We start from the raw sequence: 18,198 nt of genomic DNA on the forward strand, positions 1-18,198 counted from the left end.
ACATTTGAAATTTTCAAAAACCAGGATATCTGGGTAAAATTTGCATGTGATGAAAAAATTTTCAAATTACAATAAACTTTTGGTCGTTTTAACACCTTTCATCTTCTTCTAATAATTTATCAGTATAAAATCTTGAATTCTTGAAATATTCTTCTTTAAAGAATGTAACATTCACCGATATAGCCGTTCAAATAAATATATTTAGATACTTTCTTAAGGGATGAATCGTCTGAATGAAAATCATAGAAGAAGAAGATGCTACTTTTTTTTTACAATTGTGATTAAATAAATAAGGCACACTTTTTCAAACTTCCAATACATATGTTGAAACGAATATTGCGTACCTCAAAAATCAATTGCCCTTTATGGAATAAAAGTTCATTGAAGTTCATCTGAAATAAATTTTGCCCAACGGGCGTATATACCCAGGTAATGCAAATCTAATTGATTCCAGGCACAATTTTTCAAAGATTTCTAATAAAAACGAGTTTTGATTTGTTTCCTAAGCTATTTTTTGTGATTGTATTCAGCTCAAGCTGTAGTAAATGCTCTTTTCAGCATAAAAAGTAACGATTATTTCTCTGTCTAAATTTATTCGTAAAATATGCATCACCTACCAGTGATGGTTTGAATCATTTGACTTAATTTTGAATCATTTGCTTATAACTTCTTTTGAAAACATTTTTCCCAGAAATGATGTTCTAAACTTTAGTAGAACTAGATCTTAGCTGCAACTTTTGTGACCAACACAAACCTGTATCTCTTATGCCTTATGAATGAGAAATCGAAAAGTTTAAATTTTTGAGCAATGATCGTAATCACAATCATTTGGATTAGCGGGTTGGATTAAATCCTACAATTCATACCACATTGAAGATACATATTTATGACATACAAGAAAGTTGTAGCTTAGATCTGTATCTACTAAAGTTTAGAACATCATTTCATGGAAAAATGTTTTCAAAAGAAGTTATAACCAAATGATTCAAAAATAAGTCAAATGATTCAAACCATCACTGTCACCTACCATTAAATTTCTTTGATTTTTGCTACTGTGTTCTTCTTCTTCTTCTTTTTACTTGAACAGCTTCAGCCCTTCAGCTCAGCCGTTCGGGGGTAAGGGCCAGTAACTAAGACTATATGCCCTGTTTACGGTTTCATGTTGATTACAAATCAATTTTGATTTCTTTGGTGAATTTAGCTACTTCTTCGTAATGGGATATTTCTTTAGATTTGAATAGCTCCTGCAGATTCGTGTACTTGGTATAGAAATCGTACTTCCTCCTTGTCGTGGCGAAACGTGGGCAGCAGAAAATGATGTGATTTGAAGTTTCAGGTACTTTGCAAAGTTCGCAGTCAGCATCGTCGTTTATTTTCATTTTCGCCAGCCAGTGCTTGGAAAAGTCGTGGCCGGCCATCAAGCGATTTAGTAGCCTTACATCTTTTCCGTTTAGGTTCTTTCCCACAAACCATGGTGCGGTGGAAAATTCCGGTTGTATCGTATGGAAAATTTTTCCTTTTTCAGTAGAGTAACGTGTGTACCAATCTGTTGTGCTTTCAGCCAGTATTTTCTTCAGAGCGTTGAAACCATCCGTAAGCATGTACCCGTTTTCGATCACCTGTCCTGACTGGAGACTGTGTTTTGCCAGTGCATCTGCCACTTCGTTGCCACCAATAGAGACATGGCTTGGTATCCATTGGATGGTGATCCGATGTCGTGAACAGTTTTGTAGAATTTTCAGCAAAATACTTTCGGCTTCCTTGGATTCCTGTGCGTTAAGTAACATCAGGCACGACGCTTGCGAGTCCGTGTAGATCACGGCTCCCTCGAGACACTGCTGGTCGATCATTTCTGTGGCTTTGTGGATAGCTAATAGTTCCGCAGAGGTGATGCTGGTTTCTTTAGCAAGCTTTTGTGATAATCTCGTTCTTGTTTGTTCTACAAAAACTCCTATACCACAAACCGACCCATCCTTAGAGGCATCTGTAAAAACACGGCAACGACCTCGATATCTGCCGTTCATAACGAAGAGTGCCAGTTGCTTCAGCCTCATTGGATTTGAGTTTTGTTTCGATACCGTTAGCCCTTCTAAAAATGGAAATACTTCGACTTTTAACAGGTTGCTAGAACGCTCGATGGATTGAATGCTATCGAATAGTTCTCTGTTCATCCAATAAGTTCTTTCCATGTAGGTGAACTGATTCCATTTGTTCACATCGTCTGGTAATTCGATTGTTCTTAATTGACGCGCGATCAGATTATTTCTTGACATATGCCTACAGATTTCTCTCGAAGCGATATATGTGTTCCTAAGATCTACCGGCTCTTGACCACTAAGAGCGACCAGTACGTTCCTAGGTGTGCTTCTAGTAGTTCCCGTGACTTTTCTCAAGGATTGGTTGTTGACGACAGCAAGAATATTGCGGTTACTTTTGCTTGCGTTATTGTACACAGAGCTCCCGTAATCCATTGTGCTACGAATGAGTCCCTTATGGATTTTTATCATTGATTCCGGGTGTGCACCGTGTTTTGCCCCACTTAGAACCTTAATCATATTAAGTCGATCTTGCACTTTGGATCGAACCTCTTTTATATGCAAACCGAAATTGAGATATCGATCGAATATAATGCCCAGGTATTTATGAGATCTAACTGATTCAAGCAAGGTGCCGTTGAGTGATATATTTAGCTGTTTGTCACCGTGTTGGAACAAAATCGTTTTTGTTTTTTCTGGGTTAATTTTAAAATTCAAAGACCTCGCAGTTTCAGTAAAATTGTTTAAATATGCCTCTCCGATTTCGTTGAGGTTTTGTAGGTTTTTCGCTCGAACGAGAATCCCGAAATCATCCGCATACTGGACGAGCATCACGTCAGGATGTTCGATTTTGTGCAAATTTACGGTGTAGACGTTGAAAAGCGTGGGCGATAGGACGTCCCCCTGCGGTAGACCATTGTTAATTGTTCTTGAAAGCGTCTTTTGTTTCATGTGGAAATTTATAGTTCTGTTTCTCAAGAAGGAGAGTATCCAACGAAGCACTTCGTAGGGAACTTCTATTTGCTGCAGAATTTCTTCCAACTTATCGATGTTTATCGCGTTAAAGGCATTTGACAAATCAACGCATATCATAGCAGTTAATAGTTTGCACCTTTTGTTTTGTTTTACCCAGTTTAGAACAAAAGATACACATGCATTGGTTGATGTGTGTTTGCGGAACCCAAATGAAGTTTCGGGCAGAATTTTGTTAATTTCAAGAAAATCTTGGAGGCGCTCTAATACTGCCGAGTTGGCCATTTTGGTTATTGTGGGTACTAAGGAAATTGGACGCTTACCTGCTACGGTGCTCTGGTCTCGACCAGGTTTTGGTATGGCGATCACCTTAATTATCTTCAAACTTTCGTCCAGAGTTCCTCTCATCCACATGTCGTTGATCAATTCAATTATCTTTTCGGTAACCGCGGGTTTGAGATGGGTCAGTAATTCGTACGAAAGGTTGTCTTCACCGGGAGCGGATGTTTTCTTTTTCGAAGCCAAAGTTCGATACCAGAAAACTTTGTCTAGCAAACCACCGATAGATAAAGGTAATGGTTCCTCGAACGGTTGCGGGTCATGTTTTCCAAAATGCGTGTCTAGAAACTCCTCGGCCATAGCTTCGTCCTCTTGCAATAAACAATTTTCCTTTTTATAAAACCTTTTTCCAGTCAAACGACCCACTTTTTGCCAGAGTTCCTTCGAGCTAGAGAAAGGGCTCACTTCGTTGGAAAAATCTTCGAATTTTTTAAAGATCTCCTCTCTTTTCTTTTTTTGGAAAATAGCAGCTTTCCGTTTATAATTTAAAAGATTGTCAATCGAAGAAGTTTGATTAAACTTTTTCCTCGCGGCAGTTTTTTCTTTCCAGGCCTCGTCGACGGATTCTGACCACCAAAACTTCGGGGTTTTCAAATTTTTCATTTTGTTTTTCTTGTGAATTCTTTTCATTTCAGAGGAAAGTTCGGAGAAGTTGTCGTTGAAGTTGTGTTCATCCACAAGCTACAAAATGAATCATCTGAACTGTCAAAAGATATTTTCGAAAAGAAAATAATGGGCCCGGAAAAAGGTAATTTTTTCAAATTATATTTTTATTTAAACTAAATTTATTACACACCTTTCCACTCTTTTTCCATTTCAGCTATATTGTAGAAGTTGCAATGGGTTGGTGTTTATCCCGGTCTTAAGAAAGAAAGGTAGTTTTACCCAATTAAATTTCATTAATAATTATTACATGTTAAATTTATTCCAGATTCCAGATTTGCTGCTGTTCTCTAGACATTTCTCCTCAACTATTTAATTGTTGGAATTGGAATAGAACGAGAAATCCGTGGATGCTGAACCAACCATGGCCAAAAAGGCAGTGAAAATGTACTTGGGAACACCAAAAGAAAATCGAACGGGAAGTTACCCAAACCAAGAAAAGAATAAAAACACAGAAAAATGAGAAAAACGGAATTTTTAATCCTTCTATTTTGAAACATCAACAAAATTTGTGTATAATTTACGTAGCTCAGCCTCTTGGCAAGGCTCTAATTTGATAACTATCATGTTGGGTTTCGCGCATTTGATTGTTTCGGGTAGCGAAAAGCTTTTCTCCATAACAGCCGGCGGGGGTGGAAGTCCAGCTATGAGAGTTCAAGTGGTTCAAGTTTTTTTTGTACTATTTAAAAATTTACCCAAGAATATGAAGCAGATATTCAAAGAAATTCAAAAGATGTTGGTTATGTTTTCAAATTTGGTCCTTTTTCACACTAATTTTGTGGCAATAAAAACCTCCTCTCGATTTTCTTAGAATTCAGCAACTTTCCTTCTTGATTCTTACCGAGTCACCTGCGTAATAGGTTACGACTTCAAAAGTCACTTGGCACCGACTTGAGTCACGCCATTCGCCTCTGAGAATACGGTGACAGTTAAAAAAAGTTCATTCAAGTCACCTAAAGTTCATTGAAGTCACGGCATTCGCCTGCTAGAATACGGTGACTCTAAAAAACCAAGTCACTTCACGTCACTCGCCTCGCAGAATAAGCCCCGCAAACTTCTCCCCGCGCAATTTCCACCCCGTCCAAATCATGACGCGCTACGCTTGCTTTGATTGAAAAAAAAAAGTTGGCGGCATTTGGTCACTACCTCGTACAACACACGCGCTGCCTATTTTGAGACATGTTAGAACTTGTCTCGGCTGTAGGTGTTTCAATAGGAGTGCACTTTTTCGGGCAGATTTTCCAAATTCAACGAAAACATTATCAAGAAACACGATGTTCTTTCACATTCAATCACACAAGTTGGCTCCTTCGATTCAAAATTGTTCTATTTCACCGATCGATTTAGTTTTTCGCCTCACCCACACGACAAACACCGACGCGCAACAAGAAATACGAAATCGAACCGAACTCGATGACTGTTCGATGCAGACTGTGGAAAAATTGTGTTTTTCTTATTGATAATTAAAGTTCATAAAGTTGGATAAAGTTTGCACAGTAAAATGCTAACAAAATATAAAAATTTTACAGCCATTCCTTTAAAACGTTGGATCGATAGTTTTTGAACTGCCGATCAAGCTGGTAATTACATCTAAAACTTCGCTGTTTGTATACATAATGAAACTTTTTTATTATTTAACTTGATTTCATAAGTTCATGGATGGATGGATGTTTAAGTTAAAGTAAATTAAATTTACTAAATACCCCATTCAAAAACGTTCACACGTTTAACGACAGCTAGTGGCTACACTGAACCCAAATTCACTCGTAAAATACACATGATTTTCACTTAAAAACAAGGATGCAGTGATTTTCTTCCATTCAAGTGCGACATATACATTTAACTTGGCAGTCACTTAAATTTTAAGTGAATTCATCCACATTCACTTCAGTCGTCACTTGAATTTGAAGCGAGAAAAAATATTCACATCCCCATCACTTGAATTTCAAGTGAATGTCGGGTTGCAATTGTGTTTATTTTCAGAGTTCAAAATGGCAAATTCTAAAGAGCAGCGTTTAAAGCTTTTGCTGGATTTGGATTTTTCCAATTTTTTAGTAGGCGATTTTGGCGGTAGTTTGAGTTAAACGTGATGTAAGAAATTTAAAGGTTTAATTTATTCAAAGGTGTTATCATGTTTCAGCTTGTGGGTTGAACTGGACAGATTTTCTGGTTTTCAGCAGGGAAGTTTTATACTGTATTTGTTTTCTCCACTCGTGGAGTGTTCCACCGTACCCGATAAAAACAAACACAAATCGTCGCCAGTGTATTGCTATCTCACTCACTCACACGCTCTCTCGCAACACTGGCAAAATTATCGGTGGACCACCGTCCGTAAGCAGAACTCCGACAGGTCAAAACCAGTGCAACACCGTCCGAATAAACAAACAGTTTGACAGCACCTAGTGGTGCACCAGTGCAACACTAGTGCAACACTCTGCATAAAAAAATACGGTATTAGAAGTCGTACTATCCGCAGTAACCGATCTTCCTTGGGATAACGATGGAATTTCCCAATCAATAAATTTATGGCGAAAGCGTAATGTAAGTATTTGAAATCGATGTGGTGTTCTATAAATGTTTTTTTTATAGAATTAACTAGAAACTTACTTAGAAATTCAGATCAATTTCACTCGAACGTCATCGTGTAATTCCGGTCACTTAAGTGAATACACTTGACCCATCACTTAAAATACAATTGAAATTACGTATGACAAGAATTTACTACAGATGTCACTTATTTTTTAAATGAAAATTATTTTGCAGAGTTTTTTTTCTTTAAATAACGGTTGCGGGTTGACATCGTTGACATTCTTACACAAGATTTGAGCTTCAGCCCGACCGCTATTCTCTGTGGTTTTACATCGAACTTCGTTTCGTTACTCACTTTTCAAATCAACTAATTCGAATTATTTCCTGCTATTTAACCAGGGAAATTTCAACGAATTCTGGAAGAAATGTCAAAAGTCTGGAGGACACCTAAAACAAAGGCTGACAAAAGTTCAAATAGTATGGAAGATGGAAGATCCAAACAAAATCTGGAAGGTTGACATCACTGCTGACCACACACAAACGGTTGAAATCGTAATCAAACGCTTCCACATTTTCCATGGAAAATGTGGAAGCGTTTGATTGCAGTCGTTAAAAAAAAATGTTTATAAACGAGTACTCGTGCATGCATTGAAGCACATGCTGATAGCTGGTGAATTTCAATATGCTTCTCGAAATGCGACTTCATTTCGTTTTAATTAGATAAAAATTGAATCAGCTACTTTAAAAAATACTCTACTTCCAAGGTAAGTTAAATCATTATATGTATAGCGCGTTTTGGTTATCAAAGATGTTATTTCACAGTCCGAAATGGAGTCTGCCACAATGCAGTACGATGCTGCGGCCGGAGGAACAGTTAAACTGCCGGGGGAGATCGATTCATTGCAGTTCAACAACGAGCGGTTGTTGGAGATCAAAGCAATGCTCCGGAGTTTAGCCAGCACAGAAAATCAAACTAAGCTTATGCATCAATCCCTACCGCTGCATATGCGAAGACGGGCTATGAGCTATAACCCGAAGCGGTTACCCAGGAAATTCCGTTACACCCATATAGCCCAGTACAGTAAGAGTGGCTTGCCAGAGAAGAAAAAACGACCTTCCCGGAAATATCGCCGTAAAGCAAGCAATCTACTGAAAGAATACGAAAGGCGCCAGAAAAGCAACATTTGGCTGGAAACACATATCTGGCATGCCAAACGGTTCCACATGACCTCCAAGTGGGGCTACAAAATTCCTTTGACGGCCACGAGCAAAAGTTATAGAGCTTCTTATAGAGCAACGTCGAAGCACTGTCTGCTACAGGACTTGTCCTATTACGGTTGCATTGAATTGACAGGGGACGAGTCCATTTTGCGACAGGAACTGCAGCGTATTTGTTCTGATAAAGTTGGCCTAACTATGGTTGCCAAAGCATATATGAGTGGAGTTAGAGCTGGTCAAGTGTGGCTCTTTCAAATAGACCAATATCCACTACATTGTCTAGGTCAAATCAAATTTTTATGGAAACCTCAAACTACAACTCAAGAGAAACGTACAGTCTGGTTGTTTGCCCATCCAGTTTTCTATAATAGTTTAGTTAATGAATTGAAGAAACTATTTGCATTAAAAAACGCCCATTATAAAGGAGAATCTATGGAAGGAGCTGAAATCAAAGCCCCAAGTTCTATAAGAATACCTACGTACGAAAATCTTGACATCGAAGTGCGTCTGCGAGAGCTTAAGGATACGTTGAATTGTTTCCGACTGACGGGACCCCTGGCAAATTCAGTGTTAAGAGCAGCAATCAAACATTACATTCCTTTGGAGCCGGAGCAAAGCAAACCGAAACATTGGTTCGCGGACTGGAGACAATGCACTTCAAACCATGAGCTTCACTCTAAACAGGCATTATTCTACGGACAGGCAATGCAACTACCTTCCTCATCCAATTTCAGTCCGGGTAAGGGAAAAAATTTCACAACTTCGAAAAAATTGATCTAAACTGTATTTCTGTTTTTTTTTACGATTTACTCGTGAATTCCAGGTTGCATAATAAGTGTTACAATGGAAGAACCTCGACTAAACCGACCTAAAAGGCGTACCAAGGCTTTGCCGCCATTGGTTCTGGAACCCGTAACACTGCCGCCATTGGACCCGTCTGTTGCTAACTCGCCCCTCTGGGAACAATCGATCCGTGATAGCGTCACAAATAACATGGTTACCACCCATGTACTCAATCAAAAGCGGAACGAACAAGCCTTGGTCCCGGGAGAAAGATGTGCCTTTGAACGATCCTGTCAACCTGTACCCATAATTCTAATACAAAACCCCGGCTCACAAGATAGTGATTTCAAGCGCCTTGGTTATGGTGCCGGATGGGATTTGATAGCGCCGTCAGGTTACGGTCTTGCACTTTGGCAAACTTTTATTATGTGGGGAGCCAAACCTGCCGGTTTGAAAGAATTCGACCTGTTGGCCATTGAATCTGGCAGGGATATTTCCAGGATTCCAGATACCATTCTCGGAAAATTTTCAGCTGACGATGAACATACCAACAGTTGGAAAAAGTATTTTTCCCGGCCCAACAATCGGCGCATCAATTATACCAAACTTTCAATCGCTTCTCCTTTTCGCTGTCCATGGTCTAAACTAATCTCCGAGTGGAACGACTGTTCGGAAGATGATGCTTCATCTTTTTTCGTGCTACGTGATCAAGAAATCCTGAACAAAATTCATTTGTGCTTAAATCGAAAATTCAACGTTCAATCGTTACAATTACCGAAGAACTGCCTTATACCTATATTTCTTACAATGAAAGCGCGTGGCAGTCTTGATAGCAATTCAATAATTTGTCTCCCGGATCGAAAAGATTTCCGACAAAATAAAACACAAAACCAGTTGGGAGATTCGACCCCTGTCTACACAGAGCCACTCAGAAAGGACCCTCGTTCTAAAGAACGACATCGATTGCGCCAAATGCATCTGCGATTTCTTAAAACGCTTCGCAACAGACGAGTGCGGGCGAAGAAAATCCAGCAACGGGCACATCCTGGAAAGCTAATACGCATAAGTAGACCTCAAAACGATAAACTTATAAGTGAACAATTGACGAAAATGCAAGAACTGTGGCTGCCGGCAGAACCGGAAACAGTTCGGAACCAGTGTAGCCGAGAGTGTTTTGGCTATATTACCCAGTCCAGTTTCAGTCTTTCGGAAGCTAACGTAGCCGCTCTCGGATACATAACAGGGCGAGGGCTACGAAAGCTTTTCAAAATATGTATCAAGGGAACCTTCAAGGTTCTTGTTCGCAGTACGAAATCCAGGAGCTATCGATTCGCGAATTTCAAGGTAAGATTGGAATAAATTTTATTTAGTGTTCAAAATCTGGATATCTTCTATGTAAAATATGTTTGAACGTTGCTGAATATCACAGCCAGGGAGTACATTTACTTATATTTCATGTGGTGTTGACCAAAACTGCGAAAGTGTGATGCATACAAACAAAAATGGTATTTTCTTTTTATTATTCTACACTTGCGCGTTATTCGTACCTCACGCGAAAAGAAAGAAAATTAAACATTTTATTTGAATTGAACTAAAATATATTTCAATATCTTTCACTTCCACTCAGTACCATCATAGTAGTTTTACATTTTCGTCCGAATTAACTCGGAAAAGATCGATAGCTGAATAAATACATTTTAATTAAACTGTCACTACAGAGCCATTTTTCCTTGTTTTCATCATGCATATTGAACCGAGATGTAATACGGTTTATTTTCCGTTCGTTCCTGTCAAAGTCTCATGCGAACACCTTACACATAACTCATCCACGTTCTGCTTCAAAACTTTAGTGCTGTTTACAAACTGATATCAAGCCATCTAACTTGCGGGATAAAATTGTAACGGAGAGGTAGAGATGATTAAAAGTGGAATTTTTAAAAATCGATTTTTTTTTAAGTTATACCTTCAGCTTGTTTTTTGCATGACACAATTATTAGTACGACTTATTTATTTTCCCTCAATCAGTGTGCTTGATTAGCCTTCATGTTTGCTTTATATAATCTCAATGTTGAAAACGCTTATTGTGGTTTGATTGGAATACTTATTGTTTTGCTTTTAGTTCATTGTCATTAGGGGTTTTACTTAATCTTTGCGATTCATTATTCGTCGTGTTATCGGGTTCTTTATTTAAATCTGTTATATTGGTTCTACATCCCTAGATTACAATTTTATTTTCAAAACTATCGACTGATTGACTGTGTAAGACTAAAGTAAGTATGTAGGTGTTTCGAATTTTGTTCAATTTGGAATTTAGTTTGGAAACTAAATTAAATATATATATTGGTTTCAAATTACGTTCATGGTTTACATCTATTTAAAGAAGTAGTGTACCAGCAATTCACTGACGAGGAACATGTTTTTCGATAAATTTCTGAAAAAATGAATTCCAAATTATAACTTTTTTCAATTTATCTCCTTCAAACAAAAAAGTCTTACCTTCATATCCTCTAACTCAGCTTCAGAGGAGGAATGTGATAAACCTCTATACGATTGGAATTGAGAGTTTTTCATGAAAGACTTTAACACACTTGATGATAATTGACCAAATTTGTACGGCACTACTGGATCGCAATCGCCGTGACATTGTAAAATCTATCGAGAATTCAATAATTATTAGCTAGAAAATACAATTTAAAATTAGAAAAAAAAAACTTGCCGGTATTGTATCTGGACACTTGAGAGTTCCCGGGAATTGCTTATGCATTGGCAACCAACACGAGAGTGCCATAACTCCAGCCAAAGGTTCCGCAAAAGTTAGTGCTGCATATAATGCGAGGGCTCCTCCTTGTGAAAAGCCGCCTAGCATGATCCGATTGGCAGAAATGCCAGCCTAAAAACGGTAGAAAACGAGCGTATTTATGTAATGTTTGACTAAAATTTAAATTAGTTGTTGAGTGATAAGATGACCATGACAAACAAAAACTTATTTAATTGTTCAATAAAAAAGCTCGAGACTCACATGAATTTCGCTCTGAATCAATTCGTGCACATTCCGAGCCGCTTTCTTGATGCCTTCCTCATCTTCGGGTCCACCGATGTCGAGTGTTTTTAGATCGAACCACGAAGGCATCCGAAAACCAGCATTCAACGTCACCGGAATAGTTGGGGCTGTCGGACAGATGACCTTCATATCCGGAGTTCGAATCATCCCCATGGTAGTGGCCCAGCCATGACTACAAAAAACGTTAAAAAAAACAGTTTCAATGTGTACTGTGTACTCACAAAATTATCTCAAATATTCAGTTACTGGCATTCAAACTTCTAAGAGTTTTGCGCACTTTTCATGTTTTGTATGTTTTTTAATGTTTTTAAACTTGCTGATGAGTGTGAAATTATATTTAACTACAGTAGAATGACATAATTTTCAATGTTTATAAAAAAAACTAGAAGAAAAAATAAACGGTAAAAAAGTAGCTTAAATGTTACCACCTGAGATACTTGCCATTATCATAGTGCTTCTTTAACAGACCGTAAATACATAATTCTATCGCAACTATCAAAAATTAAAAACCTCGCCAATGTGTGCAATTTACAAATCAAACATGTGTGCAATAATAGCGTTATACCGTAATTACATAATTCATGTTTTATGAGTCTCCCTACAAGTAACAACAATACTACTAACAAAGCCTGTTGAAAAGGGCGGAATGAAAATGATAGCTATCAAGATTATCAACACACGGGCGATTCATTCAAAATAAAACCTTCCAATCCCATTATTTCACTTACCCGGTATCCCCCAGGCCGTGCAGGAAGATGAGCTGTAATGAAAATTTTATAAGACATCGATTAACCCTGGTCCATGACCTGACTAAGCTTTTATAAACAAGGAAACCGATTATCGATTACTTATTTTTGAAGCCCTTTAACCAGCCGTGAATCGAAGGTAAAATTGAAGGGTGAAATCACTGTTTCAGAAGGAAATTTCTTACCGTTGAGGTGTGTTTGGCGGCCGATTGGATAATTACTGGAGCAACAGCCATTTCAATGTTCTGGTTATTAAGTTATGCGTAGCGAATCAAGTAAAACAATGTCAACTTCCGGCAATGTTATTAGCGACAACCAGCTAAAATTTTTCACATTCACTTCTGCGACTTTTATCTTGCATTCAGATGACAACTCGCTCGCCAGATGCAAAAAAGTCGACTACTGTCATGTAATCAGGAAATGAACAAGGCGAACGTCGATCGGTTCGATTACTGCAAGTCTGGGTTGGCAGGTGCCCAGATTTGTCTATAAAACCAAGACTTTTGTGACCCTTCGACCAGATGATCAGACACAGGTTTTTTCCAGATTTTAACTGAGAGTGCCCAGATTTTACAGACTTTCAAAATTAAGTGATGAAATCAATATTCATGTATCGGAGTTGATCCGTAACTGCCAGATTAGACTGGAAATCTCGTTTGTATTTATTGGTATTTGAGTAATCATTTTTTTTAAAATAAGATCGACATGGTATGTTAGACTGAGTCGATTTGGGGTCATTTTTTAATTTCTCAAACCCTGGGGTCTTAAATGCTTCGTTTTGGTTAAAATCCCATCCATGATTTTTGCAGAATTTTAAAGTAACGTTTACATGAGTAAATTTAGACTTTTAGCACAGAGAACCAGAGTTCGGGCTGGAGCCCCAACCGTGTTTAAAAATACCAACCGTGATTTCAAAATAAACGACGCCATTTTTGCAACTGATCAAAGAGCCACCAGATGTCGTTACCTGTACTTTCATTTTTTCCATTTTATCTACACGCTCAGACGATAGTACCTTCAACGAATTAAAAATGCACTCAAAGCCAAATTTATTTTCAGTCACTCAATCAGGTTTTAAAATAATTGTATGGTTTTTCAGTTTTTGGCCTGTGTTTGTTTTTGTGGACATGAAATTCACTACATCAAGACTTAATTGAATTTTTTTTTTTATAATTTAGAATAAATTTCGATGATGAACACAAATTTAAAAATTCATTCAGTATTCTTTTTTTTTTAACAAAATTGTTATCTCGGTAGGATTGGTGAAAACTTGGTGCATGGTGTTATATCGGATATCTGTAATTAGTATAATAGAAGGGGGGAATATTTGAAGAACTTATACAATTTTGATATCAAGTTGCTTTTAAATGCCTATTGCTATTCCCTTAAATTCTTGGGATTCTTAGGTGTCCGGGTAACCTCCATGCAGTTACTTTGCCTTGTCTAAATAAGAGGCTAAATTCGATATTTAGAAGCGATTCCAATTTTCGTATATTTTCGGAAGTAGGTACTGAAGTCCTATCCTGACAGAAATGACGCGATACCTGCTAGACGCAATACCTGCTAGAATTTCGCAATGTTCGAACGAAGATGGGTGGTGATACTTTCGATTAATTAGATTTGAAATGCTTCGTTATGAGTGAAATTTGATTTAAAAAAATTTGATCCATAACAAAAAGTGGAGTTTATCCATTAGAGGGGTATCATAAATTAACACATCATACAGAAATCCTGCGGCAAATGTTTACTGAACTATTTTTGAAATTATAATTTATATTAAACCAGACACATAATTTAAATCTTATATGAACTTTCTCTTCAAACAACTAAATAATGTTTGCTTTTTTTTTCTCAAACAAAAGCCGCAGCTCGTGGCGTAGAGGAGAGCCTTCAAGTCTTCTAAGCCAACGGCTATGAGATCGAATCCCGGTCACGGCATACATTGTACACTTTCTGTGGATTGGTGGTTTTAGCATTTGTAAGATGCTAGCCATCATATCCTCGAAAGAAATACGCTTAGAGTTAAGAAAAAGGAATCTCTTCGAGGAAACATCAAGTTTTATTGAGATCCTGTAGGGGGAAGTCGTCTACTACCGGGCACTTAAGGGTTTTAAGCAATAACTTCAAAAATAGATTTTTGTAAATTTTGGTTCTTCTACTGATTTGAAGAGTATCAATATTATGATCACTTAACTATACTAGAAAAAAAATTAATTTACAACATATTCATGTGGTAAGAGAAATCATTTCATGTTAGTTTTCACTCATTTCCAAAAGTGTTCTCTATGGCCGGACACTACGAATTACTTCAGCAAAGTTGTCACCAATGTCACAAAAACGTAGCAAAATGACAGAAATCACTTGCACAGGTCTTGTGAGTATGTGTTTTCCAATACTGAACGTTCTATGAAGCCAGTCATAAAAGTTTTTTTGACAAACTAGAATGAAACATTTGTTTCGAAAAAACTAGAGAAAAATTGTCTATGACCGGACAGCAAAATCTTAAGTTTCTCAGAGGACCAAAATAGTTTCGTTATTGAATCCTTATCTTCTGTTAACCATTTGAGGGTGCTATAGAGATGAAAAAGTGAAAGTTTTAAATTGCAATCATCTATAAATTTTAATATTTTCTTGTCCGGTCATATAGACAACAACTTGGTGTCCGGTCATAGACAAAACGCATTTTTTTAAATTTTCCTAATATTTCGTTTGAACTTCCGTTTTATTATCTTATATCTACTGTAGTCGAAAGATAACCAATCAACGATGTCGTTCATGTGCAGTTCAAATTTTACAAGCAAAAAAAAACTTACCACAATACAAATGCAAAGTTTAGGGGATCCTCTCCGTACTACTAGGCAAAAGCTTCAGATGTCCATCATTGGTTTACTTTTTCAGATTGGATTACGATATTTCTAACACCATATCAGGCTACAATTTACTTTATTTTCATGGCGTGAAAACATTATTAGGATATTGTGTTTTCGAAAAATCTATGTTGTCCGGCCATAGGCGATGTCCGGCCATAGACGACTTCCCCCTATGTGTTTGTGATCGTTTAAAAAAAAATCAGTGGCTCAATACAAAACGAGTACCAAATGAGGCATCATTGCCAAAAGAAAAAGATTTCGTTAAAAGCGCATATAGTTCCTGCTGCAAATTTCATTATGTTGCTAAGAAAACTAACTTCCAGGTGCGACCTGGAAGCAAATTTTTGGTTATTTGTGTTCTGAGTGTTCTCAACTGTTGACAAAAAAAATCGACCACAACAGCTGAGTCACTTAGCTAAGAGCCACTAGATGGTGCTGTTTTTAGGCCAATTTTAACGGTTTTAAAATGGCCGACGATTCAAATTGTTACACACGGATTCGACACATAATTGTTCGGGGCCCGTTCTCTGTTTCTCTGTGCTTTTAGATTTGTATGAGAAAAATGGAATATTTTGTACTGAAAAATCATCATCAGTTTGGTTTCTTCTGTGCAATGCCTTGGTTATAATGTTCGGTTGTATGCAACATTTTAATCTTCCTTTGCGATTAAAAAAAAGGAAAATTCTACACGGAAAATAAAAAAAAGGTAAAATTTACCTTTTTGCGAGGTGATTTTTTTCCACCCTTCTTTCGAGGTAAATTTTACCTTTTTTTCATTCACCTAGCGAAGAGGTAGATTCTACCTTTTTTGAATTCACCTAGCAAAAAGGTAAATTTTACCTTTTTCGCATTCACCTAGCAAAAAAGTAAACATTACCGTTTCCCATTCACTGATTTAAAAGGTAAACGCCAATTCGTTTGATTGGTTTCCTCAATAAAAAATAAATCAAAATTCATTCAAAATTTGATATTTATTTTAAATAAATTGGGACTTTCACCTTATATTTAATATTTGGAACGTATCCCCGTTTTTAAAAAATTGTTGAGGCAAGTCCTTTCTTTGCCAGGCTCGTGACAATTCGGCTTTCCGGTTCTCCCGAGCCACCATGGCTGCTGAATAATCCTTCTGCATTGCGTTAACACATTCATGTCCTTCTTCGCTCTGTGGGCCGGTCTAAAAAAAAAAACGTTTTCAACAAGAACCATCACAACTAAATGATATCTAAGAAAACACTTACCATTTTGTTCCGATTTTCACATATTGGGCACGAAGCAAAACTTTCTTCCTGAACGACAAAACAGCTTAACCTCAATAAACGGGTTTGACAAATAGTTACTTTTTTTCGAGATGAATTGTACCGTTTTGTTTAGCTCAATCCAGGTCAACTTCACCTCGCTACGAGGTAAGTTTTACCTTCTTTGGTTTTACCTTTTTTTCTAGGTGAATTATACTTTTTTACTCAGCTCAATTCAGGTGAACTTCACCTCGCTACGAGGTAAGATTTACTTTTTTATGATTCACCTTTTTTCTCGGTGAATTGTACCTTTTTTCCAACTTCGGTTCAGGTAAATTTTACCGCGCTGTGAGGTGAGTTTCACCTCGAAGAGGTAGAAGTTACCTTTTTGGCTTTCACGAGCGTTCACCTTTTTATCTCGGTAAATTTTACCTTTTTATTATTTTCCGTGTATAGTTTGGCCGTAACATAGTGAATGCGATGCGATGCGAATTGTTACGGAAAAACGAATTAGCGAAATACAAAGCGAATTGCAATCTATTAAGTTTTCGACACCAAATGTTTTAGTTTTGACAAGAACATTTCCACCTCCTTTGTTTGCAAATGGCCGATTCCAACGAAGCCATGGGAACGCATTCATGTCGACTACTCTGGTCCTGTGGATGGCTACTACTACCTAGCTATCGTTGACGCCTATTCCAAGTGGCTCGAAGTTTTCCGTACCCGCAGTACGACAACCACCGCAACACTGGAGATCCTTCAAGAAACCTTCGCAAGGTATGGATATCCACGTACCCTAATATTTAACAGGCAACAGTTCCCAGTTCGTGAGCTCAACGTTCAGGCAGTTCTGTTAATCAAACGGGGTCAGCCACATAATCACGGCTCCGCAACACCCGCAGTCAAACGGACAAGCAAGTTCAACACCGAATCAAAACGCTCCCGAAGCAAAGACACCTGCTGAACTTTTCCTGAAAAGATCGGTTCGAACAACTCTGGATCTTGCCAAGCCGCAGATTCCGAGCCCAACTGAAATGAGCACGAAGCAACGCCGTGATGATAGTTTCATCCAGCCTCCTGTTACTATCCATTACCAGTCTCCTGACCGTTTAGTCCAAAATGGTAGGCTTCCCAGTTGGCTGATGCACTACGATCTTTCTTAAAAGGGGGAGATATCAAGGAATAGTCGAGATAGCCATGACTTGCTGTCATGGCTATGCAGTAACAAACTAGATAATTTTCATCACTCTTATTCTGACCACGAAAGAAACAAGTTTTAAAAAAATATCGTTAGACAGTATTTCTCTTGTTCAACTTATAGAAGAATACAATACTAAGTTTAATTTAAGTGCAAGAAAAATTGACAAAAAGTTTAAAAAACCGCTAGTTTTTTTTTTTTTTTGCCCAAGAGTAAACATCGATCACAGTTGTACCGGATAAGTTTTTCAATGACGTGTCCGCCAACTTCATCGTTGATATAAGTCGCGAATGACATACAGATGTTAAAACGACTATAATCGAAACAAAAAAAAAAGTTTGGAAAATTTGTCAAAAATTCTGTGTTTTGCATTTTGACAATCTAATTTGACAGTTGGAAAACATTAAGTTTTGCCTTTTTGTTATTGAAATAGCTGATTTTGAAAAAAAAGGAATAAGCATTTCTTGATATAAAATAATATAAAAAATTTTAAATGTCTAAATTATCATATTCATTACTTGCTTTCAAGTGGCTACTAATTGTTTAAA

General features: G+C 37.5%; 3 protein-coding genes across 3 annotated transcripts; 1 reads left to right on the forward strand and 2 right to left on the reverse strand.

Annotated features, from left to right (window-relative positions):
- Window positions 1-1,166: 1,166 nt before the first annotated feature.
- LOC129742639 (uncharacterized) lies at window positions 1,167-3,647 on the reverse strand. The gene is made up of 2 exons (XM_055734567.1): window positions 3,332-3,647; window positions 1,167-2,572 (listed from the first exon to the last, which is right to left on the reverse strand). The coding sequence occupies exons 1-2, from the start codon at window positions 3,645-3,647 to the stop codon at window positions 1,167-1,169; spliced, it is 1,722 nt and encodes a 573-aa protein (XP_055590542.1).
- Window positions 3,648-7,160: 3,513 nt separating this feature from the next.
- LOC129747693 (ribonucleases P/MRP protein subunit POP1) lies at window positions 7,161-10,397 on the forward strand. The gene is made up of 3 exons (XM_055742007.1): window positions 7,161-7,303; window positions 7,362-8,496; window positions 8,581-10,397. Exons 2-3 carry the CDS (start codon window positions 7,368-7,370, stop codon window positions 9,897-9,899), a joined length of 2,448 nt encoding a protein of 815 aa, XP_055597982.1. The 5' UTR covers window positions 7,161-7,303; window positions 7,362-7,367; the 3' UTR covers window positions 9,900-10,397.
- On the reverse strand, window positions 10,137-12,729 carry LOC129747694 (acyl-protein thioesterase 2). Its single transcript, XM_055742008.1, has 6 exons — window positions 12,533-12,729; window positions 12,330-12,361; window positions 11,560-11,773; window positions 11,257-11,430; window positions 11,037-11,192; window positions 10,137-10,971 (listed from the first exon to the last, which is right to left on the reverse strand). Exons 1-6 carry the CDS (start codon window positions 12,581-12,583, stop codon window positions 10,939-10,941), a joined length of 660 nt encoding a protein of 219 aa, XP_055597983.1. The 5' UTR covers window positions 12,584-12,729; the 3' UTR covers window positions 10,137-10,938.
- Window positions 12,730-18,198: the final 5,469 nt, after the last annotated feature.

This window comes from Uranotaenia lowii, chromosome 2, assembly GCF_029784155.1.
Source record: "Uranotaenia lowii strain MFRU-FL chromosome 2, ASM2978415v1, whole genome shotgun sequence".
Taxonomy (NCBI): Eukaryota; Metazoa; Arthropoda; class Insecta; order Diptera; family Culicidae; genus Uranotaenia; species Uranotaenia lowii.